Genomic DNA, 15,882 nt, shown 5'->3' with positions numbered 1-15,882 from the left:
TGGAATTAATTTCTCATACAGTCTCTACTGTCAATTAGCAGGGTTTGGAACCTTGCCATAACCTAAGAAGGAAGGGAAGCAATGTTGGAAATTAAAGACAGAAAATTTACCAGGATGTTGCTGGGAATGGAAGGTTTGTTATAAGGATAGGCTGGGTCTTTTTTCACTGGAGTGTGGGAGATTGAGGGATGACCTTATAGAGATGTACAAAATCATGAGGGGCATAGAAAAAGTGACTAGCAAGGGTCTTTCCTGTAGAATGGGGGACCCCCAAACTAGGGGGCATTTTTTTAAAGTGAGAGGAGGAAGTTTTAAAAGGGCATGGGGGCAAATTTTTTTTAAGAGGTTGGTTCTTAGGTGGAATGATCTGGCAGAAGAAGTGATAGATGCAGGTACAGTTACAACATTTAAAATATATTTGGATAAGTATATGAATAGGAAAGGTTTGGAGGTATATGGGCCAAAAGTAGGCAAGTAGGACAAGTTTAGTTTGGGAACATGGTTGGCGTGGAGTAGATGGACTGAATGCTCTGTTTCCTTGCTGTATGGTTGCATGACTCTGTGGCAACAATTCCTGACCACCCTGTCTAGGCCCCATCATGAGTTTTGAAAGTTTCGATCAAATTTGGCCTCGACCTTTTGTTAGAGAAGCTGGAGTTCTTCACAAATACTTCCATGTGTCTCTAAGTATTTCATCATTGGAATGATCCCACTAAGTGTTTTCTGCACCTTCTGTAAAGTTTCGCATACTTTTATTAAGTTTGGTGCTGGGAATTGGGCACAATACTCCATTTGAAGCGAAATCAAAGCTTTATATTATAACTTCAAAACTGTATGCCTCTGTTTATAAAGCCCAAAGTCCATTTGCCTTGTAATCAGTTACCCAACCGGCCATGCCACCTTCGGTCATTTTTACACATATACCCCAAGTCTCTCTGTTCGTGCATTACTTTTAGAACTGTACCCTTTATATTCGATTTTGTCTCCATTTCTTCGCAACAAAATATATTAAGGGATTTGACAGGGTGGGTATGGAAAGGTTGTTTCCCTTTGAGGGAGAGTCTACCACCCAAGAGCATTATCTCAGAAGAAGTGGTCATACATTTAAGACAAAGACGAGGAGGAATTTCTTCTCTGAGGATAGTGAATGTGTGGAATTCTTTACTGCAGAGGGCTGTTGAGGCTGGGTTGTTAATTACTGGGTTGCCAGTAAGGGAATTAGAAGTTATGGATAATAGGCAGGAAAGCGGAGTTAAGAATTATCAGATCAGCCATAATCTCTTTGAATAGTGGAACAGACTCAATGTTCTGAATGTGTACTTCTGTTCCTACATCTTTATGGTCTTAACATGTCAAACTTCTATTCATTACAATTTATCCACCACAATTCTGCCCATTCCTTCAGGCTGCCTGTACTCATGTGGAGTTTATCATTATCTATTTCACAGTTCATGATACTAGCATATTTTGAAGTATTTACACATTTTAAAATTGTACCCATTCATGTTGTATAATGAAGAAAAGCAGTGGAACACTAACCGACGCCTGGAGGATCCACTGAATAGTCTCATACAATCATGAAAATAATCATTCATCCATTAGCCTGTATTCCTGTCGCTCAGCCAACTTTGTTTCCATGCTACAAATATGGATTTATTCTGTTGGTTTCAACTTTGCTGGCAAGTTTATAATGTGGAATTTTATCAAATGTCTTTTGGAAATTTATATGCACCGTATCAATAGTATTACCCTCCTCAATCATCTCGTTACCTCATTTTTTAAAAAAAGCCATTAGTTAAACATGATATGCCTTTATCCAATTTATGTTGGCTTTCAGTAATTACTGTAATCTGAATTTGTCTAAGTGGCTGCTAATTTAGACGCAGTAGATCATCTCTGAAGCTTTGTCACAGCCAGTAGTCAAACTGTATGGCTTGTGTTTGCTGTGTTTATCCTTCTAGCCTTGTTTAAATGCAAATGTGAATTTACAGTTCTCTTGTCCTCAGGCACTATCCTTGTATTTAATGCAGCTTGGAAATTTCTAGTCAAGCCTCTGCTGTTCCCTCCCTTACTTATCTTAGAATCTTTGGATACATTTCATTAAGTCTTCATGACATTATCAATCTTAAGAGCTGCCAGGTTTTCTGATGCTTTATTACCAAATTATAGCCTCAACTTAACCACTCTTTCACTGTGACTTTGAATTAAATGTAGAAGAAGTACTCAATTAGTACCCCAGTAGTATTCTCAACCTCTACAAGTGGATGCTTTTTAATTTCTAATCAAGCCCATTCTTCCTCCTTGCTACGTTTTTACTATTTACATACTTGCAGAAAGCTTGGATCCCCTTTTGTGCAAGCTGGCCTTTTGTTATCGCTCTCTCTGATTTCCTTTCTCAGTTCACTTCTGGATTATTTACTTTCAGCCTAAATCTCACTTGTCTGATTTCCTTTACTTTTGTCATAAAGCCCCATTTTATTGTTTTATCGTACTCTTATAACAAGAAATAAAGAGTGTCAGCTTTGGTTGGTCTACCTTTTTCTACTCATGGGAATGTACCAGCATTGTATATGAATCATCTCTCCCTTTTTAAAGTCAGCTCATTACTCCACGACAGTTTGCAGGCCAAACTTTGATTTTGAAATTACCTGAGATAGGCCTATTCTCACCCCATGGAGGAAAACCTGCTTTCAATTACATATCTTACTTTAGGTTGCCCCTTGTCCTTTTCCATGGTTAACTAAATGTTACGATGCTATAATCACTCTTCCCAATAGTTCTCCAAATGATACCTACTCCACTTAACCCATCTTATCTCTGTCTTAAATGGAAGATCCAGCAATTTTAAATGCCTTCAGTAGCTCTCAAGAGGTAGCCCTTTACAGTGTCCACCCTGTCCAGTCACTTTGTCATGTACATCTCCAAGGAACGCATGTGGACTACCCTGTAAGTGGACAATTGAACGATTAATAGAAAGTGGAATCTCTAGAATTACCATCCCAGTGATGAGGGAAACTGGTACCTCAGCACTATAGTCACGGCTGAAGCATTTGCAACCATCTTTATCCAGAAGTACTGAGTGTGTAAATCTGTCCCAGTGCTGTAGTAAGGCCTCAGGCAGCACAGATACAATTAATTTGATTCACTGTACTTGATATCAAAAAATGGTTGAAAATATTAGATACTGCAAAGCTTTGTACAAGAGACTTGTTCTTCAGAACTAGCCCCACATGATATCATGTAGAATGAACTGGCTAAAGACTGGCATTTCTGATGCTGGGCAACTATTGAGGAGACCAGGACAGTTCCATTTGATACTTCTGGTTGAAGTTTGTTGCAAATGTTTCAGCTTTACTTCATTGCACTGATAGTCTCCCCTATTATTGACAATTGGAATATTCGTGAAGCCTCCTTATAAGAACATAGGAACAGGAATAGGCCATTCAGACCCTTGGGTCTGTTCTTCGTTTTAATGAGACTTCCTCTGGCGTTGTTTATTTGTCCATCACCATTCTTACTGGAAGTGGCAGGACCGTCAAATCTAGATCTGATCTGTTGGCTGTGAAATTATTTAGTTCTGTTTTTCACTTCCTGCTTCTGCTGATGGCATGCAAGTAGTACTATGTTGTAACTTCACCAAATTTAGATATTCCTAGCGTTGTTCCTGGCATACACTGTGTGCTATTGACTGAAGTAGGTTTGATTCCTTATTTGATGGTAATGGTACAGTAAGGAGTGAGTTGGGCCATGAGGTTGCACATTGGTGTTCAAGTACAGTGTTGCTGCTGCTGATAGATCACAGCACCGCATATATGTCCAGTTTTGAGTTGCTGGATTGATTCTGAGTTTATCCCATTTAGCACTGTGATAAAATCACGCATGATGAAGGGATTCTCAGTGTGAAGACTAGACTTTGTCTCCGCAAGGTCTGTGTTGTGTTCACTCTTAACGATACTGTCCTGGACAGATGCAGGCATATTGGTGAGGATGAAGTCAAATATACTTTTCCTATTAGTTCCCTCACCATCTGCTGCAGACCTAGTCTGGCAGCAATGTCCTTTACGAGTGGGTCAACTCGTTTGTACTGGTGCTGAGCCACTCTTGGTGATAGACTTTGAAGTCCTCATCCAGAGTACATTTTGTGCCCTTACCACCCTCAGTGCTTCCTTGAATTGATGTTCAACATGAAAGGGATTTATCAAAGGGGAACATTATGCAGTAATCAGTAAGAGGCTTCCTGACTACGTATGCCCTGGTACTTGATCCTGGAGCCCATGAAGTCTCAATGTCAGTAACTTATAGGCAAGTTCCTCATACCTGTACACCATTGCTGTGCCACCTCCAACTGGGTCTGTACTCATGTTGAGACAACCTAGGGATGGTGATGGTTTTGTTGGAACATTATATGTAAGAATGTGGTTCTGTGAATATGACAGTCAGGCTGTTCTTGACTTGTGTGTGAGACAGCTGTCCCAATTTTAACACTAGTCCCCAGATGTTAGTAAGGAAAATTTTACAGGGTTGACAGGCCTGCATTTTATATTGTCTGGTGCCTTAGTCAATGCTAGATGGTACATTTTGATTTCATTCCTTTCTGAAACTTTCAAGTGAATGTTTAGGCAGGCCACTTCAGAGGGCACTTAAGAGTCAATGACATTGTTGTGGGCCTGGAGTCACAAATAGACCAAACTAGGTTTGCAGTTTCCTTCCCTAAATCAATATTTCATTTCATCATTAAATTTTTATTTCCAGATTGTTAGTTAATTCACATTCCACTATCTGCCATGGTAAGATTCAAACCTGGATGTCAAGAACCCTGGGTCTCTAGGTTATTAGTCCAGCAACAATACTACAACCCCATTGTTCTCCCAAATAGCACTACCGCCCCAACCCCCAACTTCCACCTCAGCATTTACCAAACAAAGTGGAAAGTTATCTGGTTGCATCCTGTGCACGACTGTGGGACAAATCTAATCCAACCATTTACCATCTTATCAATCTATTCTCAATCATCAGAAAAATTATGGAAGGTTCCTTGACAGTTCTAATAAGTGACACCAGTTTAAGAATAACCTGTTCACTGACACTGAGTTTTGGTTCTGCCATGGGCACTTGGCTCCTGACCTTACTGCACTTTTGATCACATTTGGACCAAAGCTGTAGACTACAGAAATGAGGTGAGAGTGACTGCCCTTGACATCAAGGCAGCATTCAACCAAATATGGCATCAGAGTACCCAAAAAATTCCTGAATCATGGAAATTAGGAAAACTGGTAATTAGAGTCATACCAGTCACCGTCTAAGATGGTTGTTATTGTTCATGGCCAATCATCTCAGCTCAGGATTGCACTGCAGAAGTTCTTAAGAGTAGTATCATAACAATCAACTTTACAGAAAAAGGCTCTTTGGCCCATCACATCTGCACATCAAAAACAATCACCAAACTATTGTAATCTATTCTAGACCCTACCATTATTAGCTGCTTCACTAATGATCATCACTCCACTATACGGTCAGATTTGCTAATGAATTTTACATGCCACTTAAGTGAATGAAATGAAACCTGAAGGAACCAACACACCCCGATTCTACGGCCTCCCTACAGTGCACAAGCTGGAACTCCCCCTCAGACCTATAGCCTCCTTACCAGGCACTCCATGGCACAGTTTAGCCAGAGAACTACAAAGAAGACTCGAGCACCTAGTCAACAAATCACCCCACTCCATCTACTCGGCCCAAGAATTCCTCAACTCCATCAGAGACATAAAGATAGAGGACAAAGACACCATGATATCGTTTGATGTCCAATTCTCATCAATAGACAGACCACTAGCAAGGGAAGCAATGACAACACTACTTGAACAAGAACACGACCCCAGTGAAATCATCTCCAAGGACACAATGCTTAAACTACTGGACCTATGCCTGACCACCCACGTTACCTTCAACGGCCAAACATACAAGAAAATCGATGGGATACCTATGGGATTTCCTATCTTTGGACTCATAGCAGAAACGGTGATGCAAAGACTGGAAAGGACTGCCCTTCCGCAAATCCAACCAAAACTGTGGATACGCTATGTAGACGACACCTTTGTCATCATTAAACAGACCAAATTAGAAGAGAGACACAAAATCATAAACAACACCCACACTGGAATAAAATTCACCAGAGAGGAGGAGAAGAACAAACAACTCCCATTTCTGGACGTCATTGGTGGAGTGCAAGACAAATGGGGAACTGCAAACAAAACTGCACTGAAAAGCCACACACACAGACCAGGTATTGAACTTCAATAGTAACTATCCCCACACACACAAATGAAGCTGTGTGCAAACACTATTTAAAAGGGCAACAACACACTGCAGCAACACAGAACTACGCCAAGAGGAGGAGGAATAGCTCTTCCAAGTGTTCGAGGATAATGGATGTCCAAAGAACTGGGTCAGGAGATGCCTACAGGAACAGCATCAGAAAGATTCTACACGCCCTGACACACTCATCACACCACCCTACATCAGGAACATGTCAGAACTCACCACAAGACTTCTACGACAGCTGGGCATCAGTGGCACACAAGCCCAAGCCCACATCAACCCTGCAACAAGTTTTCACCCGAACTAAAGACCCAGTCCCTGCCACGGACAGGACCGATGTCATCTACAGGATCCCCTGCAGAGATTGCGAGAAACACTACATCGGACAAACAGGAAGGAAACTAACAACAACAGTACATGAACACCAAATAGCTACAAAAAGACATGACCAATACTGACTCATCTCAATCCACATGGACAAGGAGAATATGACTTCAACTGGGACAACACCAAGATCCTGGGACAAGCAAGGCAGAAACAAGCACGAGAATTCCTGGAAGCATGGCATTCCACGAAGCATGCTACTCATCAGCACATTGAACGTGACCCCATCTACATTCTGCTATATAGGAAACCTAGAAGTGAGGCAATCCGTCGCAATGGGCCCCAGAGCTTAAAAACCAGGTGGGAAAACACACCGATGCTTCATCAGAGGCTGCACTTAGGATGTTACCAAGCATGGTAACAAAACATCTGGGGAACAACAAAGCAGCTCAGCGAGCCAACCACCTCAACACCCACAACCCGAGCTACAGATCTACTCCAGAACCTTAGATGCCACTTAAGTGTGAGGCCATTCATACTATGGCATAACATCTCTAATTACTATCTCTTACTATTGCCCCTTGATATTCAATAGCATTACCATTGTTAAATTCCCCACTATCAGCATCAGCATTGGGTGATCCAAATTGCCAGAAACTAAACTTTACAATTATATCAATATAATGACAAGAAGAATAGGTCAAGATTAGGAATTGAATAACTCACCCTTGTGTCTACCTAATGTCTGACCACTGTCTACAAGGCAAAAGTCAAGAGTGCGATGGAATACCCTGCACTTGTCTGGGTGGGTGCAGCTCCGTTTTATATTCAGCTTGACATCATCCAGGACAAAGCATTCCACTGGATTCACATACAGTCCACTAGCATTCTCATTCATTCCCTGTAGCACTAACACACAGTGGTAGCATTGTGTACCAACTATAACATGCACTGCAGTAAGCCTCCTTATGCAACACCTTCCATACCCACTGCTTAATTACCAAGTAGTACAAGGGCAGCAGCTTCTTGGGAATTTCACCTCCTGCAAACCATACACTATCCTGATTTGGACTGATTTTGCTGTTCCTTTACTGCCACTAGGTCAAAATCATATCAGTCCTTTCCAAATAACGTTGTGAATGTCCCAACATTCTAAGGACTGCAGCAATTCAAGGACGCAACTCACCACCACCCTCTCCTGGCAATTTAGAATGTGCAATAAGTGCTAACCTAGTCAACAATAGTCATATCCTGTGAACACAATGATAATAAGAAATGCTACAGGGCTAAAAATGAATATCTGAAACATGGGACAAGGCTGGATTTTCCCTATTTGACAAGCATGGTTAGTGACTAGAATGACATTTGTGCCATAATTGTTTTAAAGTTTTTGATTAACAAAGTGTAGTGATATTAGCAAATTTGACTTCTGATTTGTAACTAAAATGGTCCTGTTTTCAAATGCTGAACATATCTTGTAAATGTTATTTATATCATCGATGTATAATGTGTATCAAATAATGAATGATTTCTCTCTCAGATCAAATCATAGGCACAATATCCAAGCTAAATGGAAAACACCTTCGATGCGCTTTGGATCTTTACTGTCATGGGAATGATCAAACAGAGGTCATTTTAAGCAGAGTTTATGAAAAGAGCTGATGTTCTGAACAACAAGCTGCATTTTCTACAGTACTTGTCATTGCAGGAAAATGTCTGTGTACTCTTATAAAAATCAGAACCTGACAAAATTATTTGATTTACTGTTTAATTGATTTTATATGGGTATTTATAGTTCTTGCTGGTTGACCTAAAATAATCACATGGGATGTGTCATTGATTCTTTTCGCTTATGTGCAAGTTGATACTTTGTTGACTTGGCATCCCAAATTATTAAGGTTTAAGCTGTGGTGAATTGGTGATTTCCAATAAATGAATTTTAGGACACTTCTGTAACATCTACCTCCTGAAGATGGTGACTGTCCAAAGTGAGTTTTTAGTTGAAGGAAAGTAATTAAATGTAAATCTTTTTATAAATTCACTCATGGGATGTGGGCATCGCTGGCTAGACCAGCATTTATTATCCATCTCTAATTGCCCAGAGGGCAGTTAGGAGTCAGTCACATTGCTGTGGGTCTGGAGTCACATGTAGGCTAGGTCAGTTAAGGATGGCAGATTTTCTCCCCTGAAGGATGTCAGTGAACCAGATAGGTTTTTCCTGACAATCGGCAATGGCTTCATGGTCATCAATGGACTCTTAATTCCAGATTATTGTTGAATTCAAATTCCACCATCTGCCATGGCGGGATTCAAACACCAGTCCCCAGAACATTACACGGATCTCTGGATTAATAGTCTCACGATAATATCACTCGGCCATCGTCCGCCCATCTTGCATCAAAGATAATTTCCTCAATTTTCTTGTCCAAGTTATAAATATGAAAATAACTTTATTGTGAAAGTTTAATATTTGTTGTTTGTGTTTTAAAAAGTTAAACTGTGCACATGCCCACATCAGTACTTTACACAGTAATATAATCAAACTATTTGGAAAAAGCATGGTGCAAATAATTTTTACTTATATATGTTGTGTATATATGCCCATACTCCTATGAGATGACAAAGGTCATGTTTTTATATACATTATTTTTCATTTGCCCACCCAAAATAACATTGGCATGTGGCTGTCTGTTGCATATTTCCACACAAAAGCAATTTGACGTGGCAAAATTGCAAAAATATTTCACAGCAATTTTGTTTTTCGGTCTTTACATCTCTCTTTTTTGAAATTACCTTCTTTGGCTTTTTATAGTTGTGAAATACTTCCATATTTATAGATTGAATATTTCTGAAAATTCCATGGTTGAATGAATATCAATGCATGTTTTTGTAATGATTGCATGTTCAATAAAGAAATATGCAGTTTACATCTGGACATATTATCCAATGAATGACACCTCTAGGTGGTGCTAGGTGCAGAAAGAAAGCTGACACAATTCTCAAGTGATGAGAAGCAGCTGCATGTCTAAAGATGGTGCTGGAAGATATTAAGTAGTCGGCATGACAAAATAAAAAGTTGATTTTATTTTGAAATTGATCGATCTTCTTTGCAACATCCCTCTTTCTGTATTGGAATACTACAGCATTCAGTGCTGGGTCCCTTGCTGTTTGTTGTTTACTTTAATTATGTAGATATGATCAGTAAGTTTGCAGATGCCATGAAAATTGATGGTGTGATAAGTAGCAAGCAAGAAAGTGTTAAACTACAGGGTAATATAGATCGGCTGAAAGTGGGAAATTGTCTTAATCCTTAAAGCTAAGGTGGTGCATTTTGGGAGGACTAACAAGGCAAGGGAGTACACTTTAAATGGTAGGAGCCTTGGAAATATGGAGGATCAGAGGAACCTTAGTGTTTATAGCCTTGAAGGCGGCAGGACGGTTAGATACGGCATTAAGGCATACGAAATATTTGCCTTAAATACAGAAGTTGCTGAATACCACAGTAAGGAAGTTGCAGTGGAATTGCATATAATGTTAGTTAGGTTACAGCTCTGTGCATTTCTGGGGTCCCTGCACTATGGGAGGAATGTGATTGCACTTGAGGGCATGCAGAAGAAATTCACCAGGATGTTGCTTAAGCTGGAATAAATCAATTATGATGAGAAACTAAATAGACTGGGGTTTTCCTTGGAACACAGAGGGATCTGATTCAAAGTTCTGAGTGGCATAGATAGGGTAGACAGAGCGATACCTTTGCATAGAGTAAAGAGGTTAATAATCAGAAGGTAAAGGTTTATCTTATGAGAATAAGGACCAGGAATTTTAGAGGATATTTGTGGATTTTTTTTTTTATTTCAACCAGAGAGCAGGTATCTGAAACTTATAGTCTGGAAAATGGAATTAGAATATATGGATGTTTGATGAGCATTGCAGACATGAAGGGCTAAAGAGTCTGTTTCTGTGCTGTTTAAAAACACTGCATTGCCCCTTCATTTCCTCTCTCCTTATTGTCCACGGCCCTAAACACACCTTTCAGGTGAAGCAGCAATTTACATGCACTTCTTTCAATCTAGTCTGCTGCATCCATGGCTCACAGTACTGCACCTCTATATTGGAGAGACCAAATAACAGATCTGCTTTACAGAATATTTCCACTCAGTCCGCAAGGGTGGACCCTGGTCTCCCCATCTGAGGTGGCAGAAAGAAAGCAAAATTGACAAAACAAATTTCGATGAAACGGAATCATTCATTCATCCTGTGGCTAGGGTAGTGGAGTAATTTAGTTTGTGTTGATTGATTTAGTAAACTTCTGTTTTGCTGTTGTATTTCTAAACTGTTTTTGAAATGTTGCAGTCAGATTACAATTTTCAAGGCAGCAAACAAATACACTTTCAGTTACAGAAGAAAATAAGTGCAAATACAGTAAGCTGAAGCAAAAATAATGCTAGAAGCACAATAACCGAAACAGCAGCTGAAAAGAAGAAAGGTGAAACATTATACATGTGATGTGATTACAAAACTGCAAATTATGGGTACCTCGCTAATAAATAATCTAATCGGATAAATTTATTTCAGAAAATGTGTCACTCTTTAGGCTCAATTGCTTTTGATGAGGTGGTAGTGAGATACCTTGAATGGAAAAGAGTTAGAAACCCGCTCTGAAGAAAAGACACACCATACCTGAAATGTTTTCCCAGAATTGAGTTTCTCCAGCATTGTTTCTACATTAATATTAATGTTGATGACCCATTTCATCACTTCACTGACAATCAAAAGTAGACTGATGGGGCGATAATTGATAGGTTTGGATGTGTCCTGCTTTTTATGTGCAGGACATAATTGGGCAATTTTCTGCATTGTCAGATAGATTCCAACGTTGTAGCTGTACTAGAATTGACTGGCTAGGGACACAGCAAATTCTGGAACACATAGCCTTCAGAACTACTGTTGGAATGTTGTCAGGACCCAAAACCTTTGCAGTATCCAGTTAGTCCAGCTGTTTCTTGAAATCATACATTGTGAGTGGAATTGACTGAAGGTGGGACCTCTGGAGGAAGCAGAGATGGATCATCCACTGGGTACTTCTGACTGAAGATTGTTGTGAATACTTTGGCATTATCTTTTGTACTGTTGTGCTGGACTCCTCCATCATTGATGAAGATATTGTGGAGGCTGTTTCTACAGTGAATTATCTAATTATTAACCACCAAATGCAGCAGGATTCTGGCAGATCTGATCTGCTGGTTGTGGAAATGCTTATACCTGTCTATTGTTTGTTGCTTACAATGTTTGACATGCAAGTAGTCCTGATTCACCTGTATGCCTGGTGCTACACCTGGCATGCACTCCTACACTTTGTTGAACCATAGTTGATGCCTTGACTTGATAAGTGGAACACATACCAAGCCGTGAGGTTGCAGATCATGCTGGAGTATGTTTCTACTTTACTGGAGCTCTGCACTGGCTCACTGATGCACTGTTTGGAGACGTTTCTGGTATTTTGGTCAGTCCTGGGATGTGATTTCATCCTCCTTACCACACTTTATAGAAGTTTAGTACAACTGAGTGGCTTGCTTGCCCATTTCAGGAGGCATCTCCAGAGTCTGTGACATTGTTGAGCATCTGGAGTCATGTGGCCAAGCTAGATGAGGATGGCATGTTCTTCTGAACACTCATTTCCTTTCATTTTTATATTTGATGTTCTACAACATAAATTCAAACCTCTACATTTGAAATAAAAACATTCTATGGCAACATTCTATGAGCATTGCAATTAGAAGAGTAGAAAATCCAGAAGGTAAATGTAGGAAGGAACTTAAAACAATCACTAACATTGAAGAAGTATGAGGAAAAACTATTGGAAGCAAAGGCTGACAAGATCTCTTAAAGTGATGGCCCACAACATAGGTTATTAAAAGAAATGGTTTCAGAGTTGGTGGATTCATTGACTGCAATCTTCCAAAATCCCTAGATTGTGGAGAGGATCTAAAATTGCAAATGTGAAGACACTATTCAAGAAAGAAGGGAGACAAGTAGGAAACTTGTTGCTCATTTCATTTTGGGCTTTTACCATTGTTAATGTAGTGTTTTCCATTGAGAGACCACCAGACACATTTCTTTCTGGTACGCACTATAGTGATATAATTCAAGCAAAATGCCATGTTGTGGTTCACATGGAATCGAAAAATGACATTATATATTAAGCAGAATTTAAAGAAGCCCCAAATGGAACAGTTGCAGTAGTTTATTCCTGAAATGGTCTCTAGTTCTATTCCGCTACTTTGTTACTAATTGTTTTTGAAGTGCAGCGCGTTCCACTCAAATATTCCAATCGCAAGCTTTAGCTCCGAGGGCAGAGGAGCTTGTACAGCCCCCGAGACGAAGCAGCATGGAGCAACCCGGAGCGGCCAAAGGCTGTCACCCTGAACTTGTCAAGTGGTGAGAAGTTAAATCATGATACACTAGGCCACCAATTGATCGAAAATAACTGAACTATTTACATTTTGTTACGGATATAAGCTTATCCTTTTTGAGAGATCCAAGTTCGAAATGTGTTTGAAACTGAAGTGAATTATTCAGCTATGAGTTTTATTATGATTTATACGAAAGCCATTCAATGGTATTTTTTAATTTAAAAACAATAGCCTTTTAAAGTGGCTTAAATAGTTCATTTTTTAAGACCAACTTTGATCTGCAGAGGAAGCTGGTGTTTATAGTATATCAGCATCTCCATGGACTTGATTGATACAAATTCTACCACTTGTAGCGTTGACACTTTTTAAGGGACGCCCGGCAAATAGACACTAGAAAACCCGAGAGAGAGAGAGAGAGAGAGAGAGCTACAATATTACCCGATGAAAACCGTGCTTTTCCATGGAGGAAATCGGTCTCCTATTGATGTAAGGCAGAAACATAATTATTTAGTTTAGCGCATTCTGTTTTAGTTTTGGGCGACAACGTATCGCTCAAGTTTTTGCTATGAAAGACGCATAGAAAGAAGACCTCTACTCAAACTTCAGATTTTACTGTAACAAAATCTCAGTATTAATACGGCTTTTGGGAAACCAAAACCGTATTATTCAATTGACAATGTTCCATGGAGAAGTAGTGATTTTACAAGAGTGTAGACTTCAGAACAACAGTCAAGTGGGTCTGACTCCTATACAAAAACATACCAGGAGCAGAAGTCGACCACTGGGCCCCCTCAGCCTTGTGTTGCCATTCAAAAAAAAAGTATTGTTTGTGTTTCAAAATCCAAATTCCCATCTGTCCTAAACCCTGGATCCCAATCCCAATGAGAATCTAGCTTCATAAAAGCTGAACATCTGAAACAAAAACAACCAATACGAAAGACATTGAGATCTGTCAGCATCTGTGCAGAGAGAACCAGAGTTAACTTTAGAGTCTGATATAGCTTCTTCAGAAATAATTCATCTCTGTCTTATAACATCTACTGTCCTTAGAGGCAAAGAGTTCCAGGGTCAGTCAACTCAAAGTCTCATCTTTGCTGGGGCAACCTCACATTTTGAAACAATGCCTTCTAGTTCTGAAACTGGCCCATAATATACAGAACATATATTAAAGTACAGACTTATACACACACACACACACACACACACACACAATTCCATTACAATGTCTTGTTGCTTCCCTGACGTGAATGGCTTCCCAGAGCATAGTGCCATCAGTTTGCGCATTCATCTTGAAGACCCTGCTCTGATCTTAACAAATCAAGAACACCTCAAATCTATTGGAAAGTCACAGAATTTGACAGTCCCGCACTCCTGTGCTGGGTCCCCTTCCCTGACTCTCCCACAGTTGTGCCCTATTGGCCTTGACCTTGACTCAGAAGAGCCTATTTTAAGTGTTGTGACTACATCCTGGTTCAAAAAGCCTGAGTAACCTTCCTGCTATCTGTAATTGAACCTCCAGCTCAAACCAAGACAAAGCTGCTCAAACTTCAAGCACTTACTTCGAACATGTTTACCCTGGATCACAATGCTATCCAGGAACTCTCACATGCTGCAGCTTTGAACTATCACACAAACTGCTATTCTTTTTACTGAGTTCATTATTTACTAATTTTTCCTAATTTATTAACTTTATCATCTGTTTCTATATTATGTTCACATTTGAAAGTAGACAAGACTTTGAACACTTTCCAGATTCTATTTTACAAGTAAATTCTTTCACTGCAGTAGAACAAGAAAAATTCCAATCAACTCCAATTAATTCAAATGTAGCCTTTGACTATCTACTACAGGTCATTTTCTTATCTGCTGTCTTCAGATGATACTTACTGCCTTCGCAGGGTTGTTACTTTCCCTGCTCCTCTCGCAATTGCACCAATATCACTTAAAGATGCCTTAAAGCTTCTTTTACTAAGATGATCTTTGTACATAATATAGAATATTTTAAATTGGAAATAAATGAAAACAATGTGCAAATGACATTAAATCCACTTTTTTTGGTTTGACATTTTGACATTTATTTTTCCCTTGCTTTCCTCACTTTTTTTAAAAAAAACTTTGTTTGACAAAGAGAGAAAACCCTTTCCAACTGTTGTTATAATGGATAAGGCTCAAATTAATATATTGAGGCGAGGCACCTACAAATATGTTGCATTTGGTACTTTGTACAGTTGGTTTAACACTATTGTGAATGACTTACACTGTTGGTTTGTGACGGTAGTTTCTGACCACAGAATTTTAGCCAAGATATTATCAAAAGTTGTATATGATTGGGTTGCCACTGCATTTTTAATATAAAAATAACATGTGAACACCAGCTTTAATTTTTCATCTTTTAGTCAGAATACCAAACATCACATTTATTTATATTCACTTTTCTTCAGGCTACTTGAACATTTTTACGTTTGTGAAGGCTGGAGCATTCCTCGTGGTCTTATTTATCAGTTTTACCTGGAATATTGTAACCACAATAGATTAACTCCAATAAATGCAGCTACTTTTGGGAAGGTATGATCGACACTGTTAGATAAGGGATGACATTTGATAGTTGTGTAATAACCAGTTTATAATGAAAGAAAGTATGTACAGAAAAATTAGACCATTTCTAAATCCCACCTTAAACACCAGACGTCATCTTTACAAGGAATTAACATCTAGGTATGTTACTATCAACATAGGTCCAGGGATGAATGGCTTCTCATTTGGCTCACCAAGTATACTAATTTATTTTAAACAAATCTAATTTTCTAATCCTTGATTACATTACCCT

At 39.3% G+C, this 15,882-nt stretch overlaps 2 protein-coding genes across 2 annotated transcripts in view; both read left to right on the top strand.

The window, feature by feature from the left end:
- Positions 1 to 9,956, top strand: part of LOC125453254 (RPA-related protein RADX-like) — a 79,487-nt gene extending 69,531 nt beyond the window's left edge. The window contains exon 14 of the mRNA XM_059646966.1: positions 9,835 to 9,956. Coding sequence (XP_059502949.1) covers positions 9,835 to 9,956 — 122 coding nt within the window. The remainder of the gene's footprint in view (positions 1 to 9,834) is intronic.
- A 73-nt stretch (positions 9,957 to 10,029) lies between these two features.
- LOC125453253 (DNA-binding protein RFX8-like) overlaps positions 10,030 to 15,882 on the top strand; it is an 86,526-nt gene continuing 80,673 nt past the window's right edge. Inside the window, exons 1-3 of the mRNA XM_059646965.1 lie at positions 10,030 to 10,175; positions 12,946 to 13,080; positions 15,497 to 15,620. Of these exons, the coding sequence (XP_059502948.1) occupies positions 10,030 to 10,175; positions 12,946 to 13,080; positions 15,497 to 15,620 (405 nt within the window). The remainder of the gene's footprint in view (positions 10,176 to 12,945; positions 13,081 to 15,496; positions 15,621 to 15,882) is intronic.

This window comes from Stegostoma tigrinum, chromosome 6 (genome assembly GCF_030684315.1).
Source record: "Stegostoma tigrinum isolate sSteTig4 chromosome 6, sSteTig4.hap1, whole genome shotgun sequence".
Taxonomy (NCBI): Eukaryota; Metazoa; Chordata; class Chondrichthyes; order Orectolobiformes; family Stegostomatidae; genus Stegostoma; species Stegostoma tigrinum.
This window is presented reverse-complemented; position numbering and strand designations above follow the sequence as displayed.